The sequence below is a fragment of the Equus przewalskii genome, unplaced genomic scaffold (assembly GCF_037783145.1).
Source record: "Equus przewalskii isolate Varuska unplaced genomic scaffold, EquPr2 ChrUn-13, whole genome shotgun sequence".
NCBI classification, from domain to species: domain Eukaryota; kingdom Metazoa; phylum Chordata; class Mammalia; order Perissodactyla; family Equidae; genus Equus; species Equus przewalskii.
Window position 1 is genome coordinate 9,724,748 of NW_027228750.1, and position 27,848 is coordinate 9,752,595.

General features: G+C 59.2%; 1 protein-coding gene across 2 annotated transcripts; it reads right to left on the bottom strand.

Annotated features, from left to right (window-relative positions):
- Positions 1–90: 90 nt before the first annotated feature.
- CELSR2 (cadherin EGF LAG seven-pass G-type receptor 2) lies at positions 91–26,501 on the bottom strand. 2 transcript variants are annotated; one of them, XM_070607793.1, is made up of 34 exons: positions 23,049–26,501; positions 17,938–18,585; positions 14,243–14,465; positions 13,719–13,834; positions 13,454–13,542; positions 12,915–13,072; positions 12,341–12,504; positions 12,056–12,181; positions 11,515–11,681; positions 10,933–11,220; positions 10,672–10,846; positions 10,295–10,436; positions 9,998–10,118; positions 9,393–9,576; positions 9,126–9,227; positions 8,298–8,392; positions 7,842–8,051; positions 7,161–7,344; positions 6,919–7,047; positions 6,653–6,833; positions 6,310–6,477; positions 6,084–6,210; positions 5,789–5,989; positions 5,301–5,475; positions 4,858–4,970; positions 4,623–4,702; positions 4,407–4,533; positions 4,175–4,297; positions 3,440–3,567; positions 3,116–3,204; positions 2,814–3,005; positions 2,505–2,675; positions 2,130–2,364; positions 91–1,668 (listed from the first exon to the last, which is right to left on the bottom strand). In XM_070607793.1, the coding sequence occupies exons 1-34, from the start codon at positions 26,359–26,361 to the stop codon at positions 1,647–1,649; spliced, it is 8,766 nt and encodes a 2,921-aa protein (XP_070463894.1). In that variant the 5' UTR covers positions 26,362–26,501; the 3' UTR covers positions 91–1,646. The 2 variants fall into 2 exon arrangements, with proteins under 2 accessions (XP_070463894.1, XP_008521682.2); XM_008523460.2 differs by having other exon boundaries at positions 91–1,811.
- Between the last annotated feature and the right edge of the window lie 1,347 nt (positions 26,502–27,848).

Here is a 27,848-nt window from a genome sequence, read left to right on the forward strand (position 1 = left end):
TCCAGGACCCTGCCTGCTCTGTTTTCCAGAGACCAGGCCTCCCTGCCTCTAGAAGGACAGGGCACCACACAGAAGACATGATGACAGTGCTCGACCCGCACAGAACTAGTTTATTCAGTAGTATGGGGAAATGAAAAAAAACCCACAAAGCCCTACCATATTTACAGTAACACTCAAACTGTACAATCTGATGGTTAGTATCAAGTTAGCATCCAGCATCTTTGCATTTTTTTAAGTCAAGTCATCAGTAGTAAAAACCAGTTAAATTTTTAACCCTTTGCAGGAATTGCTGAGGGAAGAGGTCAGGGGGAGAATCCATGGCAGAAAAGCCAGAGACCAGCCTTACAAATGAGAAACGGGAACAATTTTTCTGTCCATGGCCTCTTTTTCTAGCCACATGCTCCAGAGGATAGTCAGTGACAAGACTGGAATACAAGCTTAGCGATGGTGACTCGAATAACAGTTGGTAAAACTGAGAAGAGGGGAGGAGAGGCTGGGAGATGACAGCCTGGAGCGAGGGAAAGGGCCTCAGGCCCCCACACCAGGACTGCGGGGTACATACCCAACCTGTGACGGCCACATCAGACCCCCTGGGACCGGACACAAACCCATCCCAACACAAAAAGCAAATAAATAAAAAATATATATTAACTCTCTCTTCGCAGGGATCTGGGAGTGGGGGACGGGGAGAAAGAGGAACAGGACCTGGTCCTTTGAAGAAGAGAGCCAATTCCAAGAAGGGGTTAAAAATAGAACACGTCTCAGAGGCCACAGCAGGTCAGACAAAGTGGGGTTTGCCTGACCCTGGGGGTTGGGTGAGTGGACACCAGAACTCAGACTTGAGACCTGTGCTTGAACCGCTTGGGGCAATGAGCCAGCACTGTATTTACTCTTCCTCCCGTCCCACCCACACAACAGCAAAGAAGCGCAACTTAACACATGACTGGCCTTCCCCGGTGCGGGTCCGGCAGGGAAATGAAGCACTTTTGGGTCAGCAAACTGAGCAAATGCCCGGGCTGCAGCACGGGGCCGGAGTCCAGGGGAAGGAGAGGGGCTGGGGTGGCCCGGCCGCCGCCCAGGGGCACGGGTTCCCCTCAAAATGTGTTCATGCAGCATTTGGGGGTCCGGGGGCGCTGAGTCCTTCTGCCCCCTCACCGGACAGGGCTTTTTCAGTTCCTGGGAGGGGCGGCAGAGGCAGGGTGAGGAGTGCCCTCTGCCCTGACGCCCTCGCCATACTGAGGCCTGCCCGGGTGCAGCCTGCAGGGCTGTGACGCCCTGGGTGCGTGTGGCTTTGTCCTTTCCTTTTGGTGATGGCAAATGAGGGGCAGGCCCCCCAAAAGTCCCTCTCCTCCCAGAGGCACAGCAGATGGGAAACTGAGGAGAGGCTGGGAAGCATCCTGGGAGGTCCTATCCTCTTTGGGAAGGGAAAGGGAGTCAGTTTCCAGCATATAAAAAAAATTAATCCCTGAAGTCATGAAGAGTGGCGATCCTTTTTTAAATTCTTTTTTCCTCTTTTCTGAAAAACTTTGTCTTGGAGATGTTGGCCCCAGGGGTCCAAAGTGCAGTGAGGGGGATGGTAGGGGAGGGAGTTGGCACTAGATGGCCTTGGGTGGGGTGGCTGCCCCTCCCGGCAAGGCCCAGGCTCCTCAGATGGATGTTTCCTCGCTGCTGCAGGCAGGCGGTGGGGAGCAGGGGCGGGATAAAGCACAAGACAGGAGTAGGGGCATGAGTGCAGCTGGGGAAGGTAAGGGAGCCTCAGGGTGTAGGAACCACCGGCCCAGGGTTAATGCAGGAAGTTAAAGAAGAGAAATCTGGAGAGGCAGGAAAGGAAAGTGACAGAAAAGGCAGACAGAGAGTTAGTCGGAGCAGAGGAGACAGTGAGAAGCTTTCACCAGAAGAAGGAAACAGAAAAGCACCCCCAGCTCCCCACCCTCCCTCACTCTACCCAATGCTTGGGCTGGGCTGACCCCACAGGGCACCATGGTTTGTGGGCACATCACAGTAAGGGAGCCGGGTCACACTCTGCCCATTCGTCCTCTGAGAGCCAACCAGAGTAGCCTGGGGGCAGCTCAGAGCCCAGCCGGGCCTCTGCTGGGCTGCACCCTGTCCCGCCCACTCAGCACACTCACTCGGAGCCCGATGAGTCCTCATCCACTGTGCCTGCCTTGATGCTCATGGCGATGGGCATGACCCCGTTCAGTTGCTCCTGGAGACTCTGCCGGGGCGGTGGGCGGGGAGGGGGCCCGCCCCGGCTGCCCTCACTGGCTGAGGAGCCCCGAGAAGACCCTGTGCCCTGCTCCATGGGTAGCCGTAGGAGGCTGCTCTTCTCACTGATGGTGGGCAGACACTTCTTCTTGAGAATGCCTGTGAGCCAGGAGGAAAGGTGCATGAGGAGCAGGAGGTAGGGGAAGGGGCTGCCCTACAGAGCCCCACCAGCCAAGGGGCAAATGTGAGGTGTGAGGTTGCCAACTGGGGGGGCATGGCAGCTGGTGTGCGCCACTAACCTTTGTGAGGTTGGGCAGAAGGGCCTGGAAAGGGGCCCAGGGACCCCTCCCGAGGCAGAGCATCTCCATTCTCCCTCGGCCGCTCCTCGGAGGCCCCATTGCCACCACTCTCCTTTGCTGTGGTCCCAAAGTCTCCTGGCCAGGGGGCTTTCCCGGGCCCCACGCCCCCATCTGGTGCAGAAAGGAAGTAGATGAGGCTGAGAGAAGGCAGACAGCTAGTAAAGTCACTACCCAGTCTTGCTTCCCAAGAATCCCAGGTCCTCTGCCCTCCCATTGCCCCCAAAGGCCACAGGCCGGGCGCTGGCCCACCCTTGGGGGTACTGTGCAGGGGCAGTCTCTCGGCCCCAGGGCCCAGCAAGCTGTCCCAGCCCGGCTCTCCAGGGAAGGCGGCCTCCTCCTCCTCCTCTTCCTCTTCCTCACTGTCTGATGAGTGGGTAGAGGCATAGGAGCCACTCTGGTCATCTTCCAGGGACAGGTCACTGTCGGAGTCTGTGTCAGGATCTGGGAGGTGGGGGAGAGATCACAGCCGGCCCATCCACCTCCACCCACCCTCGGCAAGGCCAGGCAGCTGCCCCGCACCCCCACCGGCTGTCAGGGGCTTCCGCCCTCACCATGCTGCTGATCTTGACCGTCCAGGAATAGGCCGCCTGGGTCGCCAAGGCCAGGGGGCCCTTGGCCAGGGTTCAGTGTGGACTCCTCCCTAAGAAGACAAGACCATGCTGGAGGGGTCAGGCTGGCCCCTTGCCCAGCGTCCCATTCTCTTCTCTCTCCTGGGTTTTCCAGTTCCTGCTCCGTGTCCCCTACTGCTTCTAATTCAAGCTGCCACCTGTGTCAGTCATAGTGTGTGCTACTCAACTCCCAGCGGCTGGCTGGCCTGGGTCTGGCACCCACGGTGCTCTTCTCTCCTCCCCACCCCTGCCATGGCCAGGGCTCACCTCAGCAAGAAGGGGATGTAGCTGGGTTGACTCTTGCCCGAGCGGCTGGCACTGTGCAGAGAACCTGCCGAGTCTCCGTAGGGCTGGTACAGCCGCCCGTCTGCGTAGGGGCTGGGGCAGTTGTAGGACTAGGGAGGGAACAGAGGAGTCAGTAAGTGGAGAAGCAGGATGGGGTAGCCCCAACCTGAGAAGTGGAAGAGCCAAGGGAGCTTGTCCTAAGTTCTGCCTCCCACATGCCCAGGTCTGGGAGAGAGAGGCCCCACGTCTCTGCTGCCCCCATGATCAGGGCCTAGTTGTGGCTGTAGCTCTGCCATAGCTGTGCCAATCCTATGCACCCCAAGTACCCCAGAACCGGCTGAATAAGAGCTTGTTGGTAAAAGATGGACCAGGATCTGTCTCCTGAGAGCATCCTGGGAGACAAAAGATTCACCAAGATTCACGAGGGATTCTCAGGTGTTGAGCATCCACGACCTGATTACCTATCTTGGCCACTTCCTCACTTTATTCTTCCAAGCACCGCTCCCATCTCTCCCTAGTCAAAATCTTCCTCCCCGCCCTCCATACTCCCTTCTTCCCAGGCCACACACACCATTTCACCACCCCTCCTTCCCACCAGGAAAGGATGTAAGGATGGAGAAAAAGGGGGCAAAAAGCACAGAGAACAGGCTCCTGGGGCCTCCTGCCGCCCCCTACCCCAAGACCCCTCCTCTGCCCCCTGACCCCTGGCTCCCTCACCGAGGTCAGGGTGGACTTGGTGGTCAGAGCAGGGTCAGGGCTGGGCTTGCGGCTGCAGGCAAACTTGAGTGCTTTCCGGACCTCCTTGCTAAGCACCACGTAGGAGAGGAAGATGAAGGGGCCCTGGCAGGCAAGAGGCAGCAACTGTCTAAGTGCTTATTCGGGTACCCCACAGCCAAGCACCCGCCCCATCTCCATGGGGCTCCCACAAGGCATGGGCTGGGCCAGGTACCTGGATGCAATTGCAGGCAGCAAAGAGGTAGTGGAAGAGGAGGGTGTCACTGTTGACGGAGAGCAGTGCCAGCAGCCACGCAGCGCTCAGCAGCAGGAGGACAGCGAAGGAGGGCCGCAGGCCCGAGCTGGGGAGAGGGGCGGGCCAGGAGTCTGACTATGAGGCCTCCCACACCGAGGCCCATCCACTGCCCAAGCACCCGCTCCCCATACTCACACAGGGCCTTTCTTCTCAAAACCCTGCCGCTGGGCAGCACAGGAGGCCCGGGCCGCCAGGATGTACAGGAAGACACTCATCTAGCAGGGGAGGGGGAGGCGTCAGGGGGATCATCAGAGGACAGACAGCCTCCACCCTACAGGGCCCCGGCAGCCTCAGCCATTCCTAAAGGGGATCCTGAAGACACACTCAGCCTGCTCACCCCCAGCCCACTTTCCAGCTTTCTAGCACTTACTGAGACAGCGAAGGCCACAGGGCCAGCGAAACTCCAGATGAGCGTGTCGTAGATGGAGAGCCAGCAGAAGTCAGGGTTCCCATAGCCCTCGGGGTCCAGGCCCACAGCTAGACCTGGGAGTATGATGACAGCAGCAGAGACAGGGGTGGTCAGAGGCTTGGGAATCAGTCAGACAGTCAAGTGGGCTCACAGAGCCAGACACAGAGGATGACAGGTTCTACCCACCATCTGTCCATGTCACCCTCTCCAGGAGGGGGGACCCGGACCCTGGGTGGGGGTCTCAGGGGCTGGGTTAAATCAGAGTGATGCCTATGGAGAACTTGGCCTGGGGCATAGGGATGTAGGCCTCTGGCCTGGGATGTGGGCAGGGAAACCATGGCATGAAGGTGGACCCAGGGCAGAGGGATGTAGAACCTCAAGGCCTGGAACAGGGGTAGGGGTACCTGTGATGAAGGCGGGCACGCCCCAGCCCAGCATGTAGTAGAAGCGCATGGGGCCAGCATTGACGTCGCGCACCTCAGTGAGCGCCCGGTACAGGTGCAAGGCCTCCAGCAGAGCCCAGGAAAAGGCGCAGAGGTACAGGAAGTGCAGCAGGATGGCGATGACTGTGCAAGCAAACTGAGGGCCCAGGCCACAGCAGGTCAGTGACCAGACATACCCAGAGCAGGGGTTCTGCTCTCGTCAGGCAGAGGGGGAAAGCCTGGGGGTTGGGAGGTGCTTCAGGGCAAGTCTGGGCCAGAGGAAGGTACTGTAGGATGCTGGGGAAGTAAGGGGAGATAGAGAAGAGGAAACTGGGCCATGCACTGGCCGGGGCTCTTCATCAGTTACTGCTGCAGGAGCGGATTAAGAGTGGGTGCTGGGGAGGACTCATAAAGGAGCTTGAGAGGGCTGGAAGTTGGGGAAGATCTCTGGGTGAGGAGAGACATCTTACAGGCAGGTCAGCCTGGTTGATTCCCAGGAGGAAGACCAGCTGGGCCAGGCCCAGGGCCGCAGTCAGGTTCCGTCGGATGCCGTGCTGGTTGGAGCGCAGGGCACGCAGGAGAGTGAGGAAGAGGAAGGTGAGCAGCAGGGCAGCCAAGGTGACCCCTAGGGCTACGTATGTCAGTGTCTTCAGTGGCAGGATCTCCCCATTCTGCAGGGAGGGCGGCAGGGGGCCAGGGGAATTAGGAAGGGCAGTGCCCTGGGCTCCCACCCCCAGCTTGGCGGCTGCCCCTTGTGGGTCCAACCTCCCGCCGGGACACATCCATGAGCACAGCGAAGCTCGTCATGTGGTTGCACTGGCAGCTGACGTGGCTCTCGTTGCGGAAGACGACTTCACAGCCTCGGGCCGACCAGCCACCCGTGCCACTGACCCTGCGTGAGGGTGGCAGGGTCAGGAGACAAGGAGGGTGGAGCACCCAGGGACCTGGGCTCTTGACCTAAAGCTTCAGGGGTAGGGCAGTGCGGGCTCACAGAATCGAATGGTTCCAGAAGACACAGATGGGCTTGGTCCTCTCCTCCGTCTCCAGCAGCCGGAACTGCACCGTGACTGGCTTGTCCAGGGCGCGAGGGAGAAGCTCCTCATCATCATGGACGCTGATGCTCACCACAGGCGTGTTGATGACAGGGCGTTTGGGAACTCTGATGTGGGGCAGGCAGGCGCATGGTCACCATGGTAGTTGTGTGACTGGGGGATACCTCTTAGTGTTCCAAGATGCCCCCAGCCCTTGGCTCCTCTCCTCTTCATGTCTCAGCAGTACTTACCCACCCGACCCATGCCCCTGCCCCTCCCCCGCTTGTCTCCCCCGCTGCTCACCTCAGGCTGCGCTTGTCTGGGTCATAGTTATGGGGCAGCAGCCCAGCCAGGGTGCGGTAGATGATGACGCTGGCCACAGCCTCACCCTGGCTCAGCTCTGGGTGCCGCCGCTGACGCCGTGCCAGCTCCTCTGGCTCCTGGGCCTCTCCGGGGCCCGCGGGCCTGACCACAGGGGTCGTCTCTAGGAGCAGAACACTGTCCACTCAGCTGGGCCCTGCACAGATCCCTCACCTGGCCCTTGACCCACCCTTTGGGCCCCCACTGACCTCTGAAGACAGACTCGGGCAGAATGACTGTTGTCTCAAGATCCGGGGGCCGCTCCCCCCGCAGCGCCTCGTAGCGGGGCAGCTTGGCCCCAGCGAAATTACCCTTGTCCAAGCGCACTACAGAGATGACTAGGGAGGGGGGTCACAGGTCAGACCTTGGCTGAGGCGGGCAAGGCCCCAGCACAGCCACCCTTGCCAGGAACATTCCACCAACCGCCCCCCAATCCAGGCACCAGTCTCACCAATGTTGGGTGTGACAATAGTGAAGGGGCTTAGGTAGGTGTGCCGCATGTTCTGGGCCAGGGCACTGGCGTAGGCCTCATAGTGCTGGAGCAGCCAGGCGGTGCCACCCTCTGTCTGCTGGATCAGCTCCCAGTGCCGCTTGTTGGCTGCATCCAGGAGGGCACTGCCCACTCGCAGGAGATTCTGGGGGTGGGCACAGTCACAGTGGGCTGTGCCCGCACCTCCACACCTTCTCGTCCCCACCGCCAGGCGTCAGCCTATGTCTGAACCAGCCCTGGCTCCCCCCATCATGATCCTCCCTCTAATCCTTCCTCCTCACTGTCTAACTAAGAGCTGCCCAGGCCCTGTGCCAGGACCCACACATATGATCTGTACGGGATTCTGATTCTTCCCCACCCAGGCACAGTGGTCTGGGCCTCTGCTACGAGAAGCCTGGTCAGACAGGCCCTGATGCAAATATTATTTTCTACGGGCACCTTGCTATGAAAAGAGGTGCTCTAAATTACCCAAGTGCTGGGCCATGACTCAGGAGATCTCATGGAGGTCTCATGCCAGCTGGGAGCTCCCCAAAGCAGGGGTGGGGGAGTGTTCCCCACTCTGCCCCCAGGTTGCCAGGAGCAGACTCACTCACTGTGACCCCCCCCACCTAACCAGCCAGTCCTGCCCCCTCCAAGCCCCACCTCAGTGAAGTGTACATCCTGCGTGGCAGACAGCCCGAAGCCCCGCTGGGCGCTCTCGTGGGCCAACAGCCGTGTGGCCAGCTGGTAGGCCACCTTGACATCACTGCCAAAGTAGCCAGCTGTGTGCTGTGTCGCATTGCGCAGAAGCAGGGCCAGCCACTGGGAGCGCCCCGAGTCCAGGCCTGACTCATTCCGCTGCAGCCGCTCAGCCTAGGACGGAGCCAGATGAGACAGGGTGGGCAGGAGTCAGCATACGAGGGTGGCAGTGAGGCACCCAGAGAGCAGAATGGGAACTCTGGGGTAAAAGGGCCTCAGAAGGGAGAAATGGCCTCTCCAGGTGGGGGTCCCAGGAGGCAGGGGCTGGAATTCCAGAATCCCTTTCCAAAACTGAGTCAGCCAAGTGAGACTGGGCAGGGGGAAGGGGAGGGTGGAATGGTGATGAAGAGGTTCACTTACAAAGCCCTTCAGCTCTGAGAAGGTGACTGATGTGCAGTTGAAGAGGTTTGGGGGGAGCCAGCCCCTGTGCTCGTCACAGTGGCGCACAGCGGTCCCTGGGGGAAGGAAGCCAAGAGGACTGGCCTCAGGGAGAGACACAGGAGGCTGCCAAGACCTGGCTGAGAAGTTCTGCTGGGGGCCAGCACACTCGTGGGCCGGAGACAGGAGACAAGCAAGCAAAGGCCCTGCTCTTCTATTGCCCAGGTGACACAGGGAGACAGGTGTGTAGGACATTACAGCCAAAGCCTCTGCAAGATGGGCCCATACAAGGGCTACAGGAGCATGGGGCACATGGCCGCCTTGAGCCCCCAGACATCGCTGCCCCTCTCAAGCCACCACATGTGCTCTCTGCCACTCTCTGCTTATGAACTCTGCTCAGCCTCAACCCAAGGAGCAGCGCCAGCCGCCATCCTGGGGCTGGGTCCCCCGGGACAGCACCCAACATCCCCTACTCTCCAGACTGTCTTTCCAGTGGCACAACTCCAGCACCAGGGGGTGAGCCAAGGATGGGAACCCTGTGTGATGCATCTCTGAATCTCGAGCACCAGCCTTGTGCTGGGCACACTGCAGGTTTTTCTGCACTCTTGCTAACAGTCCAGTGGATGCCCTTCATCTGGGCAACCTTGGGAGCAGAGAAACAGTGAGCCAAGGAAGAATGGGACATGGAGTCTCCAGGACCTGAAGGCCAGAAAGTGGGGTCCCAGGATCTGCCGCCAGGGGCTTCCCGCCCTCACTCCGCTGATGAGAGGCCAAGTCCTCAGTATCCCATTCTAGGTCTCCAGCACCTACCAAAGGAGCCTTTGGGGCAGGGGGCAGCAGCAGGCAGCCCGAAGCGGGTACGGGGCCACCAGATCCCAGCCTCGATGGCGCGTGGGCAGCTGTCGTAATTCACTGCAGGGAAGCACACACAGTCATCCGGGAGGAGCTTCCCCTGCAGCTGTACCCAGGCTCCCCAGCATCCTCAGGCCTGCAACCAGGCCCTGTTCCCGGCCTCCCTGGGACACGGGGACCTGGCACACAGTGGGGAGTGCCACCCACCCATTGCGGGATCCCCACCTTCACAGCCATTGGTGGTGACCTCAGCAAAGGGGTTGTCACAGCGGTCACACTGGCGCCCAATGACGCCCGGCTTGCACGGACACTGGCCATCTTCAGGGTCACAGACACGGGACAAAGAGCCTGTGGGGTAGCAATCGCACAGGAGGCAGGTGGGGCTGCCAGGTGGCCGATAGTGGTTCTCCTGGGAGGAAGGAGGGAGAATAGGGGTCAATGGCTCTGGCTCTCTTCCCGAGATGCTCACAAATTCTTTCAGCTGTGGCCTCTCTGGAGAGAGGCTCCCTGACCTCAGGTCCCCCCAAGAGTGGTATTCAAAATATTTAACAACTGGTAATTGATTTGGAGTTTAACCCATCAGTTCAACACCAACCAATCAAAACAGGCTGCAAACAACCAGTACAGGTGGCCCAAGAGCTCACTGGTTAAATGTCAGTCCTGGGTCCCCCCACACTCCAGACAATGAGCATAAACAGTCCCTTGCCCGCCTGTTAGAGAAAAGGCAGCTCTGTCTGGGAAGGCTTTCTCCACTACCTCCCTCAGGAGACCAGAAGGTGCACAACAGAGGCCGAGGTGGCCGCTGTGGAGGTCTAGGTCGGGGCTGTCACCTTGCAGTGGCACTCGCCGCTTGTCTTGTTGCAGTCTGGGTCAAAGCCTTTGCTGACGTCACAGTTGCACGGGCCACACGTGGGGTGGCCCCACCAGCCTCGGGGACAAGGCTGGTCAACCCTGCAGAGAGAGGCCAAGGCAGGCATGGGCTCCCTCTGCCACCCCCACCTGGTGTAGCAGTGTGTGGCCCTTCTGACACTGGCTGTGGCTCAGCCAAGTTCTCGGTGCTCTGAGGAACACACCAGAGATAGGCAGTGGCCACTGGGATCTGCTGCTGCATGCCCTGGTCCACTTACCTGGTCTCACAGTATGGCCCAAGGTAATTTTGGGGACACTCGCAGGTGTAGCCGTGGGGGGCACTTGGCTTTCGTGTACATGTGGACTGGTGCTCACATGGATTCAGGTCACACACATTAGTACAGTTGTCACCATAGTAACCTGGACCCAGAAAGACAGGAGAGGCTCAATCCCCACCATCCTCTGGCGCTTTCTTCAAAACTGTCTTCATCCACCTTCTTCCACTCTCAGCATCATACAAGCTGGCTATGGCTTTGTGGTGCAGGAGAATGAGGCTCAGAGAGGTGATATGACTGGCCCTAGGTCACACAGCAGAGCCAGAGTGAGACCCTGGGCACCCGTTAACCTGCGTCATTGCCCTGGATCCCCAGCATACCTGGATCACAGCTGCAGGAATAGCTGTCCCAGTCATCGCTGCAATAGCTGTTGGCAGGACACGGGTTCGAGTCACAGGGGTCCGGCAGGCTACAGCCTGGCTCCACGTTGATGCTTTCCCCGCGGCTGGGATCCAGACTGCTAACACCCTCGGGTGTCTCGCTTACCCGCACACCCTGGGAGGGACATGGGCAGTGGTGGACCTCTGTGGAGCAGATCTCCAGGTGGTGGTGGGAATGGGAGGCTCAGGGAGGATACTCACCTGCAAACAGCCCCGGAAGCCACGGGCCACACCACTGGCTGGCCCAGGCACTCCTCCCACTGTAATGTTGCTCAGGTGCAGCCCATGCAGCCGGGGGCCCAGGTTGCCCTCTGCCCGCTGCTGCCCATAGTCGAAGGACAGGATGGCATGGCCGGGGCCCCCGCTAGCTCCTAGGGCCAGCTGCGCATGGTGCCAGTCGCCATCATTGGCGCGGCCTGGCTCCAGCTGGAGAGACGAGGCCTGGAGCCCTGTGCCCTCCACACTCAGCACCACGTGGCCCTCCCGCAGCTGGCACCAGGAGGAAAGAAAGGAGGGTCAGCAGACGGCCACAGTCGGCTTTTTCCAGCCCACTGTACCCCTTCCTGAACCACCAAACCCATCCCACTGCCTTGCTGAAGCCAGAGAGGAAAAGGTATTATTTCCCTCAGGCCCAGTAGATGGCAGCAGTGACCCACGAACCAATCCAGCTGCCTCTTCATTTCCAGGAAATAAAAGACCCTGCCCAGCCACCTATGACCAGCCGCCTGGAGACAACTGCAGCCCCGGCCAGGGCCCGCCCGCCCCCCACCCTCCTTGCATCACCTGCAGGGTGATGGTGCTGCGCCCCCTGGTGACGGCCTGCAGCAGGACGCCATCGGCCTGGCGTGTGCGGAACATGAGGCTGAGGTGCCAGGGCTGGGAGATGGGCAGGGAGAGGCCATGCCAGGCCACCAGACTGCTGCCCAGGAAGCGCTGTGGGTTGGCCATTTCTGGGGAGGCAGATAAAGGCAGACTCTGAGGGGCAGAGCAGCTGGGTACCCCCGGGCGTAGGATGCTCAGCAGTGGCAGCTCCACGGGAGGAGGGCGCTGCCTCTCCTAGTGTCCACTCCCCTCATTGGACCCGCCCTTCGGAGCACTTACCTGCCCTGGGCCCGCCCCACACTGTGCCCAGGCCTGCCTCTGACTGGGCCCTTTGTCTCCTGTGCTGCCCTCTCAGGGCTCTGCCCAGACACGCTTTTCCACCCACAGCCCAGCTTGGCCGGGCCCTGCCCAGTGCCTGCCCAGTGCCTGCCCAGGCCCTGCCAGTGTTCCCAGCACTGCTGACAGTGCCCAGGCCTCAGCCTCTGACTGCTGCCCCTCCTACCCTGGGCACAGCTCTTGCCCCCGAAACCCAGAGGGCACTCGCAGCTGAATGAGTCCCACTGGTTCACACAGGTGCCCCCGTTGTGGCAAGTGTTGCTGTCACACACGTTCTTCTTGGCAGGGCAGCCTAGAATGGAGAGAAGGGGGCTCAGGCGGGGCCTCCAAACAGAAAACCTGTGGCTGGAGGGAGCTTTGAGACCCCCATGTGCAGGAGTCCCCATCCCAGGGATAACCCCTCCTCTCTGCATCGGTCTCCTGGCCTGGCCCCTACCCCAGGCTCCCATACCAGGCACAGTGCCGTTGTTGGCAATGAAGTCAGCCATGTCCATGTGCCGGCTGTCCACCTGCAGGTTCCTCATGCAGCCCACAAAGTGCCGCGTCCGGACAGGGAAGCTCTCGGGCAGGTCAGGCACCCCGCCCAGCAGCAGGGGCCCTGTCAGATCCAGAGACCTGGGGGGCAAAAATGATGGCGACATGCGGCAGAGTGCGGAGCTTCTGACTCTTCCTTCTCCTCACACCCTGCCGCCAGGCCAGAGAGGCAGAGGGCCCAGGCAGGAGCCCAGGGCCCCTGCAGAGCAGCCAGGGGAAGGGGAGCACCCTGACCTGGAGCTGCTCTCATCTCCTCTCACCCCCTCCCCAGGCCATTCCATAGGCCCAGCTCTAACCCCCCCCCCACCCCTGACCTTGCCCGCTACCCCCACCAGCACACAGGGCAGAGGGCTGAGCAGGGAAACAAGGTGAGGGAAGGCCCCCATTTGGACTGGCTCCCATTTCAGGCCCCCCGGAAGGCCCACCCTCTCGACCTTCCCTCCCTGCCTGGACCCGCACCTCACCCCTCCCCCAGCCCTCTCCCCGCTCACTTCTTGCTGCCACCCTGGGTGCCCTGGGCTGCACAGGAGTAGTTGCCCAGCACAGCTCCGAAGCGCAGGGCCACCCCTGTGTCACAGCCATCCACGGTCACCACAGCCACCTTTTGCTCGGATGGGCCCTGTGGGAGCCCCGTCTGGCCCAACAGTGGCTGTGGACAAGGAAGGGCAGAGAAAGGAAACAGTGGGCAAGGAGCTCACTAGGTTCATGGGCCAGGCACAAAGACCCCAGCACACATGGACACCCCCTTGTGTACACACATATATATACACATACAAACGTGCACACACACGTGCTCACTGATTTGTGTGCTTAACTACCTTCCTCAACGTCCATTTGAGTCTGTGCCTGCCCAAGGGGACAGGGAGCATCTTGCACTACCCCGTGGAAAAGGAATGCCCTGAGAGGTGGCAAGTCCCCACACCCCCTCCCTTTTAGCCAGAAGTGCCACGGCCAGCGCCCCTAGGGGCCTGGGTGAGCACCTGAGCCAAGGACAGGACCCTCCAACTCCTTGACCCCATCCCACACCCACCTTATTGTAGTACTTCAGCTGCACTGTGTGCCACTGGCCGTCACTGACCCCTCCGGGCACGAATGGGGACACGGTGGTGGTTGACTCTCCTGGGGAAAGGACCCAGGTGAGCTGGGACACCAGATGAGGGCTGGGAATGGGGAGGGTGTGCTCATGTTTGGGGCTGGGCCCAGGTTTGGCTGGGAGAGTGTGTGACTTGGGGTCAAAGGCTGAGAGACATGGAGCCTCTGGGAGATGGGCAAGGACACTGGGCCCGAGGGATCACCTGCAGAGAAGGTGAGCTGGACCTGCTCCTGGATCACCTCGAGAGCCACAAAGTCATGCTTCTCGTTGAAGCGCCCGTTGTACAACAGCAGCCCGTTGCGCTCCTTGGTGGCAAACCTGAGCAGGCATTGGGGATGGGGGCAGGGAATGGGGCACCTGCCTGGATGCCAGCACCCCAGCCACCTGGCTAGCCCCTGATCCTCCCCAGGACCCTGCAGAGGGCTGACACCTTGGCCAAGGGAATGGGCCATGTGCATAGAGTGTGGAAGATGAACCTAAATCAGAACCAGAATCCTGGCATCCTGGCTCCCCACCCTCGAGGGTGGGGTGGGAGGAGTGAGGCAGACCCTGGTGCATGAGGGAGGTCTCCTGGGAAAGTGCACAGGCAACTCCAAGTGCAGACCTGGCTCTGCCAACGACCTGCTCCGAGTGCTTTCACTGCCTGACCTCTCACCTTGTCTACAGAACAGGAGGCGCCCCAGGCTCCCACGGTGCCCCCTCACCCCCCAGTGCCCAGCCACTCACGAGAGGGCCAGGGTGAAGTGGAAGCGCTGGCGCAGGCCACGAAAGGTGATGAAGGAGCGGGCGGGGAAGCTGCGTGTGGTCACCTGGCAGTAGGGCTTCTCGAAGTCTCCAGATGGGCAGTCGCACTTGAAGCCACCCACCAGCAGGTTGACACAGGTGCCCCCATTCTTGCAGACACCCGGGGTGCAACGGCCTGAGCGGGCACTCACCTCACAGTGCTCACCTGTGTGCGAGGAAAGGGAGGCGAGTACTAAGTGCCTGAGGAGGAGGAGGGGAACTAGGACTCCTTCCCACTCAGTGACACCTCCCATGGTCCCTGGTGACCCCCAGAAAACTCTCAAACCCTCCCAGGTATCCCCACTTCTTCCCATGTGCCCATCTTCTCTGAGATACATGAAACCCAGCCCTCCCCAGGGCTGTTTGGCCCCCTGGGCCATTCTTGCCACAACCCCACATACTGCTCCCCTGCAAATCCCTTGAAGCTTCTGCACCTCTGCCTGGGCCTCAAGAGCACAGGCCTGCAAGGTCCCTGGTCATAAGGGTCAGGTCCTAGTAGATGTCAGTGTCATGGCTACCAAGCAAGCCTGGGGGTGTTTAGGTCCCTGCAGGGGTGAATATGCATGGAGGGAAGGGCCTGCAGGACAGCACGAGGGCTGGTGCCAAACCCCCTTCCCCCCTCCCTCCCACTGGTGCTTTTGTCCCTGTCAGGCGCCAAGATCAGTTTCCCTCCCTGGGGATGAGACCAGGCTTCCACTGGGATTTGTCAGATGTGGGGGAAGTTGGGGACTCCCCAGGAATGGGCAGAGAAATCCCACCCTGAGCCCTGGGATCCACACTGAGGACCTCTGTGCACTTGGGAGATGCTAAGAGAGTGGGGAACGGAGCCCTGGGAGCAGACCAGGATTCAAGGGAGGAGTGCAAATTCCAACATCAGATGGGAAAAATCCACCCCTTTCTCTCTCTCCCCATTCCCAGATTCTAGAGATAGGTTCTCAGCTCTTGTGCCTAGTGACTGGCTCCTGTTTCCATGGAAACTGTTGTTCGCCTACTCCAAGCTCCACCCCCCCAATCCTCCTGGACAAAGACTCCCCTCCCCCCCCCCCCCAGCAGCAGCTGAGAGGAGTCAAGTCTGGCAAGTTCTGGACAGGAAGATGCAGCAGGGAAGGCGGTGGGGCCTGCCTGCCACTGCTGGCAGAGTCAGTGGGCATGGCTCTGAAGGAGAGGGCGCAAGGCCTAAGGCATGGGGAGGGAGGGGCCCACGGGGGAGAGGAAAAGGAGGTGTCCTGAGGGACAGGGAGGGGTCAGGAGCACAAAGCAGAGACAGCGAGCATCCTAGGAGAGACAGGGGACAGAAGGTGTAAAGACCCTGGGTCATAGGCCAACAGGGAGGCCTACTGGTGAGGACCCTCTTTTAGGCAGCTGGGCAGAGGTGGAGCTCTTTTGCTCAGGGTCCCATGGGGGCAATGACGTTCTGAAACACCCCCATCCCTGCACCCAAACCCCTCAGTTTCCCCGGCTCTTCTGGACCTTCCCCTCAATGCAGCTCAGAAAGGCAACTCATTCCATAGTGGAGGGAGACCAGGTTCTAGGCCCAGCCTCAGCTCTAACCAAGCTGAGAGATGAGCTCTGGAGCAAGTCACCAACCACCGCGTTCCCTTAAATCACAGCCAACACTTTCCATGGGCCAGCTCTTTACATGCATTAAATTAATCCTCACAACCACCCTATGATGGAAGTAGATTCATTATCTTCATTTTAAAATACTGAGGCACAATAGCTAATCTTTGACAAAGGTGCCAAGAACATACAATGGAGAAAAAGACAGTCTCTTCAACAAATGGTGTTGGGAAAACTGGACAGCCACATGCAAAAGAGTGAAGGCAGACCATTATCTCACGCCATACACAAAAATAAACTCAAAATGGATCAAAGACTTGAAGACAAGTCCTGAAACCATAAAACTCCTGGAAGATAATATAGGTAGTATTCTCTTTGACATTGAACTAAAAAGGATCTTTTTGAATATCATGTCTTCTCAGACAGGGGAAACAAAAGAAAAAATAAACAAGTGGGAGTTCACCAGACTTAAAGAGCTTCTGCAAGGCAAAAGAAACTAGGATCAAAACCAAAAGACAACCCACCAATTGGGAGAAAATTTTTGCAAATCATATATCCAATAAGGGGTTGATCTGCATAACATATAAGGAACTCACACAACTGAACAACAGAAAAACAGTCTGATCAAAAAATAGGCAGAAGACATTTTTCCAAAGAAGACATACAGATGGCCAAGAAACACATGAAAAGATGTTCAACATCACTAATCATCAGGGAAATGCAAATCAAAACTATACTAAGATACCACCTTACACCTGCTAAAATGGCTATAATCTCTAAGACTAAAAGTAACAAATGTTGGAGAGAGTGTGGAGAAAAGGGAACACTCATACACTGCTGGTGGGAATACAAACTGGTGCAGTCACTATGGAAAACAATATGGAGATTCCTCAGAAAACTAAAAATAGAACTACCATATGACTCAGCTATCCCACTACTGGGTATCTACCCAAACAACTTGAAATCAACAATCCAAAGTAACATATGCACCTCTATGTTCATTGCAGCATTATTCACAACAGCCAAGATGTGGAAACAATCCAAGTGCCCATCGACTGATGATTGGACAAAGAAGATGTGGTATATAAATATACAATGGAATACTACTCAGCCAGAAAAAGAGACAAATTCATCCCATTTGCAACAACACGGAAAGACCTGGAGGGAATCATGCTTAGTGAAATAAGCCAGACTGAGAAAGACAAACACCAGATGATTTCACTCATATGTGGAATATAAACAAGCACATGGACAAAGAAAACAGTTCAGTGGTTACCAGGGGAAGTGGGTGAGGGGTGGGCACAGGGGGTGAAGGGGAGCACTTACGTGGTGACAGACAAGAAATAACGTACAACTGAAGTTTCCCAATGATGTAAACTCTTATGAACTCAAATTAAAAAAATTTAAAAAAAGAATTAAAAGCTTTCCAAAGGCTCTGCAAAAGACTGCTCAGGTCTCAGTGGCTAAGACTGGGATTCAGAGAAACGTTTAATAATTAATAATAATAATAATAAGTGGTGCAAGAAAATAGCTTTGAGTAAGCAACTGACAGTGTCTACCACAGTACTCAACACTATCACTCATTTCGTTAAACATTTCTAACTTTGAGGTCATGTTTAGAAATGCCATACTACCTGGGATTTTAAAGGGAATTTTCTCCAGTGTTTCAAATCTATGTAATAGTATGTGATGATTTCAAATGGCTATATACTTTTATTATATTAAAGAAAGAGAACAAACAGGTAAAAACAAACAAACAAACACTGAAGCACGGAGAGGTTAACTAAGTTGCCCAAGGTCACACAGCTACTAGTGTCAAAGCTGGGATACAAACCCAAGCAGACTGGCTCTGGAGCTAGCGCTGACCTCAATTACACTGGGGCGGGGGGTGGCGGGGGGGCGCAGAAGAAAGGCTCCCCTCTCTGCCTTCCTCAATAGGTTGTTGTGAAGGCAATGGGACTTGTGAATGGCAGTGTAATCTGTACGTTACTCTGGAAAGGAACAGGGCACCCCAGTCCTCAGCCTGATTTGCGCGCGCACTTCCAGCGCGCCCCCACGGTCCCCCTCCCGTGGCTCACCCGTGTAGCCGTCGCGGCAGAGGCAGGTGTAGCCGCCCTCGCGGCTGCGGCAGCGTCCGTGGGGGCCGCAGGGCCGCGAGTAGCAGAGGTCCACCTCGGTCTCGCAGTAGTCGCCCGTGAAGCCGCGGGGGCAGCGGCAGCGGAGCCCCCCGACTGGGTGGATGGGCCGGAAAAGCACGGAGGAGGAGGCGATGAAGGGCGCGGAGGAGTCGAAGCGCAGCACCGAAACGCAGCGCATGTAGTTCTCGCAGGGCTCGCGCAGGCAGATGTTGTCGTCGAAGGGCAGCACGCGCTGCGCCGAGATGGCCGTCAGCAGGCTGCGGTTGAGGTACAGGCGCTCCTGCAGGTCCTCGGAGGGCAGGAAGGGGGGCCCGCCCCCGGGCCCCGGAGGCTGGCCCACCGACAGGCTCACGTTGAGGATGTGGCCGCCAGGGGCATCGGTGTCCCGCTGCACGTTGAAGACCACCACGTGGTCTGGGGGTGTGGCCAGCGTGGCTGCCACCGCCTGGATGAAGAGGCCCAGCAGCGGCGACAGGAAGCGCTCGGGCGACATGTCCTCCAGTCGCAGCGTGATGCTGTGCGTGAGCATCTCGTCCGTGATGATGGTGACGCGCAGTGCGCACTGGGCTGTCACACTGTGCACGCCGTCTGTGGAGAGGTGACAAGGTCAAGACCCGGCCTGCGGGTGGGGAGGGCAGGGGTGCCACGCCAAGGACCTGGCCCTGGGCGGGAGCTCCCAGAGGAGGGAGTGAGTGGGGCTGCAATCCAGCCGGCACACTCCTGTGTTGCTCCGTTGCCAAAAAGGGGCCCCCTTTCCTAAATGGCATAAAGGTGTCCAGAGGTTTCTGTATGTCACCTGTGGGCAAGTCACTCCTTGAGGCATCAGCCACATAGGCGCTTAAGGGGATTAGATTCCCACAAGTTCCCTTTGCATACTTTCCCCAAACCCTCTGTTGTGCAGCCTGGAGCATCTTTTAATGCTTGTGCACCTTCCCTGCCAAAGCCATGGGTCCTGCTCCCCTGTACCAGACTTGGAGCTTTCCTGCACAAGAATCCCATTTTGCCTTTTTCTTACCTCTCCACAAGGCCCAGAGCACCATGAGGAACCCACAAATATAATCCTCCTGCCCCCTCAGCCTCTATATTTCAACACTACCATAATGCTGACCCTGCTTGTGCTCCTCCCTCCCCCATGGAGGCAGAGTTGGGGGGGGTGAACTGGGTCAGTGGGCCACCCAGTCCCCCTCCCACTGAGCCCCATGGCTGCTTGGGCGCAGGCCCACTATCCCCATGGCAACGTCCCACACAAAGCATTCTTCCCGCCCAACTCTCTGGGCTGCTGAGGGTAGCCTGGGGGGCCCCACCCCAGGAAATCCAGCTGAGCCACCTTACCAGTGGTAGCACCACCCGCTGCCCCAGTGCTGTGGGGGACCACGGGGGGAAGGCAGAGATGGAAGGGCCTGAGCAGCTCTCCAACCTGAGACCCGGACAGAGCCCCACTGGGCTGATTTCTCCTCTGGCCCTAGGGCTTCTAGCTACTCATCGCCCACTTGGCTCAATGCATTACAGCGAATGTCTGCCACACCCCCAGCCGCACACTCCCTCATAAACAGCTAAGTGCTAACACACTCCGGTGTCTCACTCCACCTACACACCCTAAGCCCAGAAATACCACACACACCTGAATGCATATACACATGGGAATGGATTTTATTTAGCTCAAAAATGAAAGCTGGAGGCCAAGGGGAGGGGGAAATGGCTTATAAGGGGTTCTCATATTTTAATTTACTGCCATGTCCTATACACAGTAGGTGTTCAGTAAATACTAAGATGTTGATGAGAATCTATTCAGTCTCCATTGTAAAGAAATGGTCTTTAAAACCCACGGGAGGGGCCCTGAGTAGCTATAAAAAAGGACACCCTAGCAGGAAAGGGGCAGGAGATGGGGTTTCTGGGGTGGGGTGGGAATAGGAGAGGACTCTGGGAATAGATTCTGCTTCTGTGTCACCTCCTTGAGGTGGCTGACTACACTGGGTGGCTCACTTGGGCCTGGGAAGGCTCTGAGCAGACACCCATCTCAGCCATGTCCTTGGCCCACTCGCCACCTGCCCTCCAGCCTCATTGCTTGAGACTGCCGAGGCCCGCCTGCTCTCACCAGCAAGCAAGCTTGTCATCACCCACTTCTGCTTCTCCCACTCTTGTCTCGCAGCTACTGAACAGGCTGTTCCTTCCTACCCCGTCTACCCAAACACCAACCCACAGCCCTCCTAGTTTTCTAACCTGCCCTAAACTCACCTACCCCAGGAAGCCTGCCCAGATTTATGACCTCAGGCTCTATTTTTCTCCCTCTTTCAGATCCCCCTGCACTCAGGTACAGAGCTGGCACAGGACTCTTGTGTGCCTGGTACCTCTGCCCAGTGATTCCATGATGGGATAGTTCCTCTAGGCAGAAAGCAGCTTAAGAGTCTACACAGAGTGCTCCAGACTGATTCAGGAGGGGAGGGGCAGTCAAGGCCAATGAGCAGAGAAACCTCACCACCACTCAGCCCTGGGAACAAGCACTCCTCCGTATGTCCCCCCTCTGCTGCCCCAGGCCCCGCCTGTGCCCCTCGCCCAGTGTGTCTCTGTTGCTTCCCATCTGGTCCACCATCTGTGGCCACCTGCCCCCTCTGCTATTGTCCCCCATCCCCAGCAGTCAACCTCCTACTTGCTCTTCTGTCTTTGCTCCTCTCCCCTGCCTTGACCTGAGTCGCCTCTCAGGTGCAAAGGCATCAGAGGGAAGAGGGGTGGGGGTACACTGCCTGAGCCATCCTCCTGGACAGAACAGGGTTGGGGTGGGTTCTGACCCCAGGAAACACCGCTTGTGCCCAGAGCCCAGCCAGTCACACCCGGAAAAGTGCCAGCTCCCAGACTGTGGGAGAATCGGACTCCAAGCCTCTCTTCCCCTGGCAGATGTGCCAGTGGTGGCTGTAGGCCTGGAGGGGTCTGCCACTCTGGGGGCTGACCAGGCCTCAGACAGGAGCTCCTGCATGTTCTGGCAGAGTAAGAAAGAGGCAGGGAGAATTCAGGCTTCAGGAGAGTCATCCGGCCCAAGCTGGGGCAGCTGCAGCCACAGGGCACAAGAGAGGGGGAAGTTGGAGAGGCATGAACACAGAGACCAAATGGCAAGACAAAGGCCCAGGAAAAGAGCCAGCAATGGAGAAAGTGGGAAAGGAGGAGAGAGCCACACAGGAGATGGGGAGAGGGCAACAGAGAGGGGCAGTGCAGAGGGCCCCTATGGGCAGGGGCAGGGAAGAAAGAAGACACAAAGAACAAGAGAAGGAAAACAAAGGGGCAGTGGGAGTCAATTCCCCCCATCCCAGCCTCCCTGAACTTTGGAGTTGCCGTGGTGACTGCCTCCGAGGGTCAGGGCCGAGGAGAGGGTGGGGCTAGGGCTGGAGGGCCAGCAGAGGCCTCCCCATCTATGATAGGGGAGCCGAGGCCCGGGGCTCTGCCCTGGGAGGAGCCAGAAGCCTGGGTGGGGCCTCCTCTGCCCCCATCCCTCATGTCCTGCCACACTCACCTGGGCAGCCTGGGGGGAGGACAGGACCAAGAGGCCCCTCTTTTCCCCTTCTTCCCACTGCTTCTCCACCCAGTACAGAGAAGGACACGAGATAAGGAACTCTAGCCTCCCACTGCCTCCTCTCAGAGGAGAAACCGAAGCTTCAAGAGGGACAGATCCTTGTCCATGACCTCTAGAAGCTCACGCACCCTGGCTCCCAGGGCCACCTGAAGAATAGGCCAGGGAGGCATCTGTCCAGGAGCGACCATGAGTGGGGAGAGGGCTGAGGTGTCTCCATGCCTCTTACTCCCCTCCAGGCCCGGACTTGGGTTCGGGGGGAGTGGAGGCCTGCCAGGCTCCTCTCTTCCTGTCTTCCCTGATGTGTCGCATGGGGGCACCCTGACCCATCCACTCCATGGTGCAGCTAACAGTGGGCCCTCAGGAGGGTCCTAGTTGTTCCCAGCCTTGGAGAAGGGGCTCAGCAACCTGGGGCTGGCTCCCTCCCTCCTTGCTGCTGCCGCGCTCTCCCCACAGCTGACAGAAGACAGAATGCCGCCCCCACCCCAACTCTCCCCCCCAGCCCTCCTGTCCAGGGAGTCTGCAGGCTGAGCGCTTGGCCAAGCAGCAGGAATGCCCAGCCTGGGTCCTGGCCAGACTCCCACGCCCTGGGACTCTATTCTTTCCCCACCGGATCAGGGGCTCTGCCCTCAAAGGCCACCACCAGTCCCATGGCTCATCCTGGTCCCCATACCGCATTCCTCTAGCCTAGGCTGGTCACAGCCAGCAGGGAAGGCCTGGCATCCTACAAACAGTCCATGGGGTGACAAGGGGGCCCAGGAGGCCTCAGCCTGCCCCTGGCTTCACTGCAGCCCCTCCCCCAAGCCGACCCCAAACCACGGCCTCTGACAGTGGGGTCTGTTTGGACAGAGACAATGAGCTCTGGCCTCACTTCCTGCGGGAGCTCTGAAGGGGGAGCCAGGCCAGGCTCTTTCTGCCTGGAGGGAAAAGAATGCACCAGACAAAGTCCCCCTCAGCCGGTCTGCGGCTCAGCCGGGAGCCAGAAGGGGCCAGAAGAGGCCCAACTGCAGGGTCTTGACCCCGCGGCGGCAACCCTGTGCCCCAAGAGCCCTCAGCTCTGTCAGAGGCTGTATGAGATCACAGGAATACCCCGCCTGGTGTGAAGGGGTGCCGAGGGGGCCTGCTTGCCCCTCCCCAGCCACAGTCCCCTCCACCCCTACCCACTCTCCCCCAGCTCTCCGGGCCCCCCAGTCTTCCACGTGCCTTTTTTCACAATTCTTGGCAGCCACGGTCAGGACAGCCTCTCAAAACTTCCCCTACCACGTCATAGGCCAGTAGGCAGGGGGCAGCCAACCAAAGCAGCCCAGCCCAGCCCCGGGTGGCAGGTGGGGCCTGCACCAGCCGCCAGGATTCCTGGGGCTCCTTCCTAACCTACATCTTGCCCCTCAACCTCTGTGCCAGGCACTGCTCAGAGAGGTGGGTCAGTAGTTCCTACTTGGATGGCTGCTCCAAGGGCCACCCCCACCCCAGCGTCACCTGGGCCCTTCCTTACCTGACACCAGCACGCTCATGATGGCCTCCAGAGGCCGGTTGTTGTCCAGTGCCCGGCTCAGCCTCAGCTCGCCTGTGGAGGCATTGAGCAGGACCAGGCTGAGTTCATTTCCTCGCTCAAAGCTGTAAGTCAGGCTGTCTGAGATGTCAGGGTCGTGGGCAGGCACACGGCCAATGGCACCCCCTGGGAAGCTGCTTGAGCGGTTGGTGACATAGTTGTTGAAAAGGATCTCAAAGTTGCCCAGCACTGGTGGGTTGTCATTGCGGTCAAGCAGGCGGACGTGGACTGTAGCCCGGCTCACCAGGGGAGCCGACGTGGCCTGGATGACCAAGATGTATTCAGGTCGGTCCTCATAGTCCAAGTCCACCAGGGCAGTCAGCTCCCCAGAGAAGATGTCCAGCTGGAAGACCTCAGGGATGTTGCCCTCCACAATCTGGTACATGATCTGGGCATTGGTGCCTTCGTCAGGGTCAGTGGCTGTAACTCGGGCCACGGCCAGCCCAATGGGGCTGTTCTCTTCCACAAATACATCAAACTCATCCTGCTCAAAGACAGGTGGATTGTCATTCACATCCAACACAGTGACCGTCACTTCCATGGGCGTGCGGGCTGGAGGCATCCCCTTGTCCACTGCGTATGCCCGTAAGATGTACTGGGCCACATTCTCACGATCCAGCCTCCGCAGTGTTCGCACAATGCCTGACGTGGATTCCACGATAAAGTCACCATCTCCATCATCGCCCCCTTGGAAGGTGTAGAAGACTCTGCCATTAAGGCCAGAGTCACGGTCAGTGGCTGAGATCTGCAGGACGCTGGTGAAGGGAGGCACATCCTCGTAGATGCTGCCCTGGTAGGAGTCCCGCAGAAACTGAGGGGCATTGTCATTCACATCATTTACCAGGATCTCCAGGTAGGTGGTGTCAGACTTCTGGGGAATGCCATTATCCCGAGCAGTGATGGCCAGGGTGTAAGATACCTGGTCCTCGTAGTCCAGCTCAGCCTGGGTGGTGACAGCCCCTGTGTCTGCATCGATGCGGAACTGGGGGATGCTGTCCTCCATAAAGTAGGTGATGCGGGCATTCTCACCTGTGTCCTCATCCGTGGCACTGATCAGCACCACTGTAGTGCCTGCTGGCCGGTCCTCATTAACATTCACTGTATAGTGGGAGCTTTGAAAGACGGGACGATGGGTATTGGCATCGGTGACATTCACTACCACCTGTGCCGTGTCCTGCCGCGTGCCGTCAGAGGCGGTGACAGCCAGCACATACTGTCGCTCCAGTTTGTAGTCCAGTGGCAGAGCGAGGGACACTAGCCCACCACCACTCTGGCTGGTGATGGAGAAGCGGTTGCGGGTGTTGCCGCTGGTGATCTGGTAGGTGATGACACTGTGGGCATCACGGTCCACAGCTGACACTGTCACCACACTAGTGCCCACAGCTGCATCCTCATTGAGTCGCACTGTGTACTCTGGTTGAGTAAAGGTTGGGTTGTTGTCATTCACATCCAGGATGGTCACAGTGACACTGGCCGAGGCAGTGAGTGCTGGGGTGCCATGGTCTCGGGCTTCTACTCCAAAGCTGTAGAAATCAACCTCCTCTCGGTCCAGCTCAGCAGCCACGGAGATCCAGCCTGTGCCATTGTTGATGGTAAAGGGGAAGTCATGCCCGACCCCAGCAAGGCGGTATTCGAGGCGGGCATTGTCCCCAGCATCAGCATCAATGGCCTGGACATGGAGAACCAGGTAGCCTAAGGGGACACTCTCCAGAACAGTAGCCTGGAAGGGGGTGCTGACAAAGATGGGAGCATTGTCGTTGATATCCAGGACCTGAACTGTCACCAGGCCAGAGACGTTAGAGAGTGGGGGTCGGCCACCATCCTGTGCTCGAATCCGTAGGGTATACTCCTTGGTTGTCTCATAGTCAAGAGGGCTTACTACATCCAGAGCCCCAGTCTGGGCATCCAGGTAAAACTGTCCCCGAGCATTGCCACTCATGATGCTGTAATGCACCAGGGCGTTGCTGCCCTTGTCTCGATCTGAGGCTGTGACCCGGAGTACGGGGGCCCCGGGTGTCACATCCTCCCGCACCTGGACCACGTAGCGCTTCTCACTAAACTGGGGGGCATTGTCATTGTCATCCTCCACAGACAGGAAAACAGCGGCTGTGGCGCTCCGTGGCCCGGGGTCCCGACCCTGGTCACTTGCCTCCACTGTCAACTGGTAAGATTCCACCTCTTCCCGATCCACTGGGCCACGGGTTCGAATCACCCCAGAGCGAGGGTCAATCTCAAAGACTTCAGAGGGGCTGCCCCCAGGCCCCTCCAGCAGGCGATACAGAATATTGGCATTGGGAGGGGCGTCACCATCTGTGGCTCTGACGGTGAGCACCTCATAGCCAACCTCCAGGTTCTCCCTGAGGCTCTCCTTGTACTCCTGCTGCTCAAAAACAGGGTCGTGATCATTAGTGTCAGTCACCAAGATGGTGAGTGTGGCCAGGGCACTGCGTCGGGGCATGCCATGATCCTGTGCCGTGACCCTGAACACATGGGTGCTCTTGGTCTCACGATCCAGCTCCTCAGCTGTGGTCACAGCACCAGTGATTGGGTCCAGGGAGAAGAAATGGTTGGAGCGGCTATCGAAAAGGGCATCCATGGTGTACTCAAGCCGACCTGCCTCGCCCTCGTCTGGGTCGATGGCCCGCAGGGATGCCACAGGGGTACCTGCCGGCTGGTTCTCGGGCACTGTGGCCTGGTAGCTGGGGGGCTGGAACTGGGGAGCTGTATTCACATTCCTTTTCCGACGCCCACCCATGGACTCTCCTGCTGACCCTTCCCCTGCCCTGAGTCCTGGGGTCTGCGCCAATTTGCAGGACTGGCATCTCAGCCGTGGGGCCTTTAAGCATGGGTGCTCCTGGGGCAGGGTGAGCTTGCCCTGTGGCGAAAGGTGGCCTCCAATGCCCAGGAGGCGACAGCTCCAGGGGCAGCCTTCTGGGGCTGGCGGCAGGGGGATATGGGCCCCGGATTCTGGACACCAGACCTTCAGACCATCGTGGTGGGGCACCAGATGGCCAGTCAGCTCGGTCCCCGAATCCCGGCAGCGACTGGTGTAGAGCCAGAGGTTCGAGGCTGAGGCTGGACAGAGCCAGCCCACGGGGGCACAGGCCCCTGAGGAGCCGCGTCCCCCGGGCCCCAGGGAACGACAAGGTCCCAGCTGGTCTCCCAGTAGTGGTGGCAGCGGCAGCAGCAGCAGCAGCAGGAGCAGCAGCGGCGGCAGCGGCGTTGGAAGAGGGGCGCGGGCCGCCAGGCTCCGCATCTCTCCCTGCTCCCGGCCGGCCGGGTCAAAGGCGGCGGCGGCTCCTCCTCCGGCTCCTGCCCACCCCGCCGCGCCTCATGCCCGGGACGGGGCGCTGGTGCCCGGGGGCCACTCCTTTGCCCCGCGGGGCCTGCGCCTCGATGCCTGGCGGGGCCCGGCACTGCGCCCTCCCACCCGCCTGGGCTCCCACCGCTCTCCGAGCCGGGCCTGCGCCCGGGTCACCCCCACCACCGCGGACTGGCGCCGCGCCTCCGCTTGCACGCCCGGCTCTCGCCACCTGCGCCCGCGGGCCGCGCGCGCCGCTGGCCCTGCTGGCCCCCCGAACCCAGGGGCGCCCCGTTCGCCCCCGCGAGATCGCCCACCTGCGTCCGCGGAGCTGCGCGCCCGGCCCCCGGCCCGGCCCCGGTCGCCCCCGACGGCCCAGCGCCGCCGGCCCGCGCCCCGCGTCCCCGCCGCGGCTGCTGCTGTCGCCGCGGCCCCGGGCCCAGCCCCGCGCTCCCTCGCCTCCCCGGCGGGCGGGCGAGCTCTGCAGAGCGGCGGCGGCGGCTCATTACCATAGACCTGCTCGCGCCGCCGCCGCCTTAAAGTGGCGACGCCAGCCGCACCGGAGGAGGTGGGCCCCACCTCCCGCCCCCTTCGCAGTGATGCTCTAGAATTCCGCTGTTCAGACCCCACAATCCCAATCCCAACCAGGCGTGACCTGGGCTAGTGCCAGATCCCTACCACAGCCTAGAGAGGAATTAACAATCAGAAGCCAGACAGCGAATGATAATAATGGTGACACTACCCTAAGTATGCCTAGAGGTTTTCAAAACATTTTGAAGGGCTCTCAAGAGGCCAAGGGCCCACCTCACCCCACTCCTAATAGCTGACTGCTGTCTGCTGATAAGAGCCCTCATTGCTGTCCGCTCCCACAGATCTCTGGCCACACTGAGCTAAAATGGCCCCGCCCGACAGCATAAAGCCTCCCCCCTATCCCTGAGAGATATGCCACTTCCGGGGAACCCCAGTGAGGTCCTGAGCCCCACCTCCACCCCTTAGCAAGGTGGTGGTTTAACCAGGCTTCCCCTTGGGGTCCAGTTGCTGGGCAGAATGGCCCCAACCTCATCTTGGACACCAAGATGAGCTTTTCAGGGGAAGTAAGCTGGGAGTGTCAGAGCAGAAGCCAGCTGGTATAAACATGCTAATATTACCAGGTTCTGAGGCCCAGAGAGGGGGAAACCGGTGCAGGGTCACAAGGCTGGCTAGGGGTGGAGCCAAGCTTTAACACAGGCTTCCTGGGTCCTAGACCAGTGGTTTTCCCTGCCCCATAGGGCCTCTTGTCTGGAGATATGACCTCTTGCCCCCTGCCTCCTTCCCCATCCATGTCCAGCTGCCACTCCCCTCCTTCCACTCACAGCTTTGTGACCAGCGAACAGCCCTGCCCAGTACACAGGGCTCTGAGTCTCCTCACAGTGCAGGCCCCCAGACTGGACCTTCTGCCTGAA

Excerpts from the sequence above, each read along its gene's own strand:
- CELSR2 (XM_008523460.2), bottom strand. The coding sequence starts at position 26,361 with ATGCGGAGCCTGGCGGCCCGCGCCCCTCTTCCAACGCCGCTGCCGCCG. Across the intron at positions 13,543-13,718 it reads CCAGCTCACCTTCTCTGCAG|GAGAGTCAACCACCACCGTG; the intron begins GTGATCCCTCGG and ends TCCTTTCCCCAG. Across the intron at positions 11,682-12,055 it reads GGGCAAGAGCTGTGCCCAGG|AAATGGCCAACCCACAGCGC; the intron begins GTAGGAGGGGCA and ends CTGCCTCCCCAG.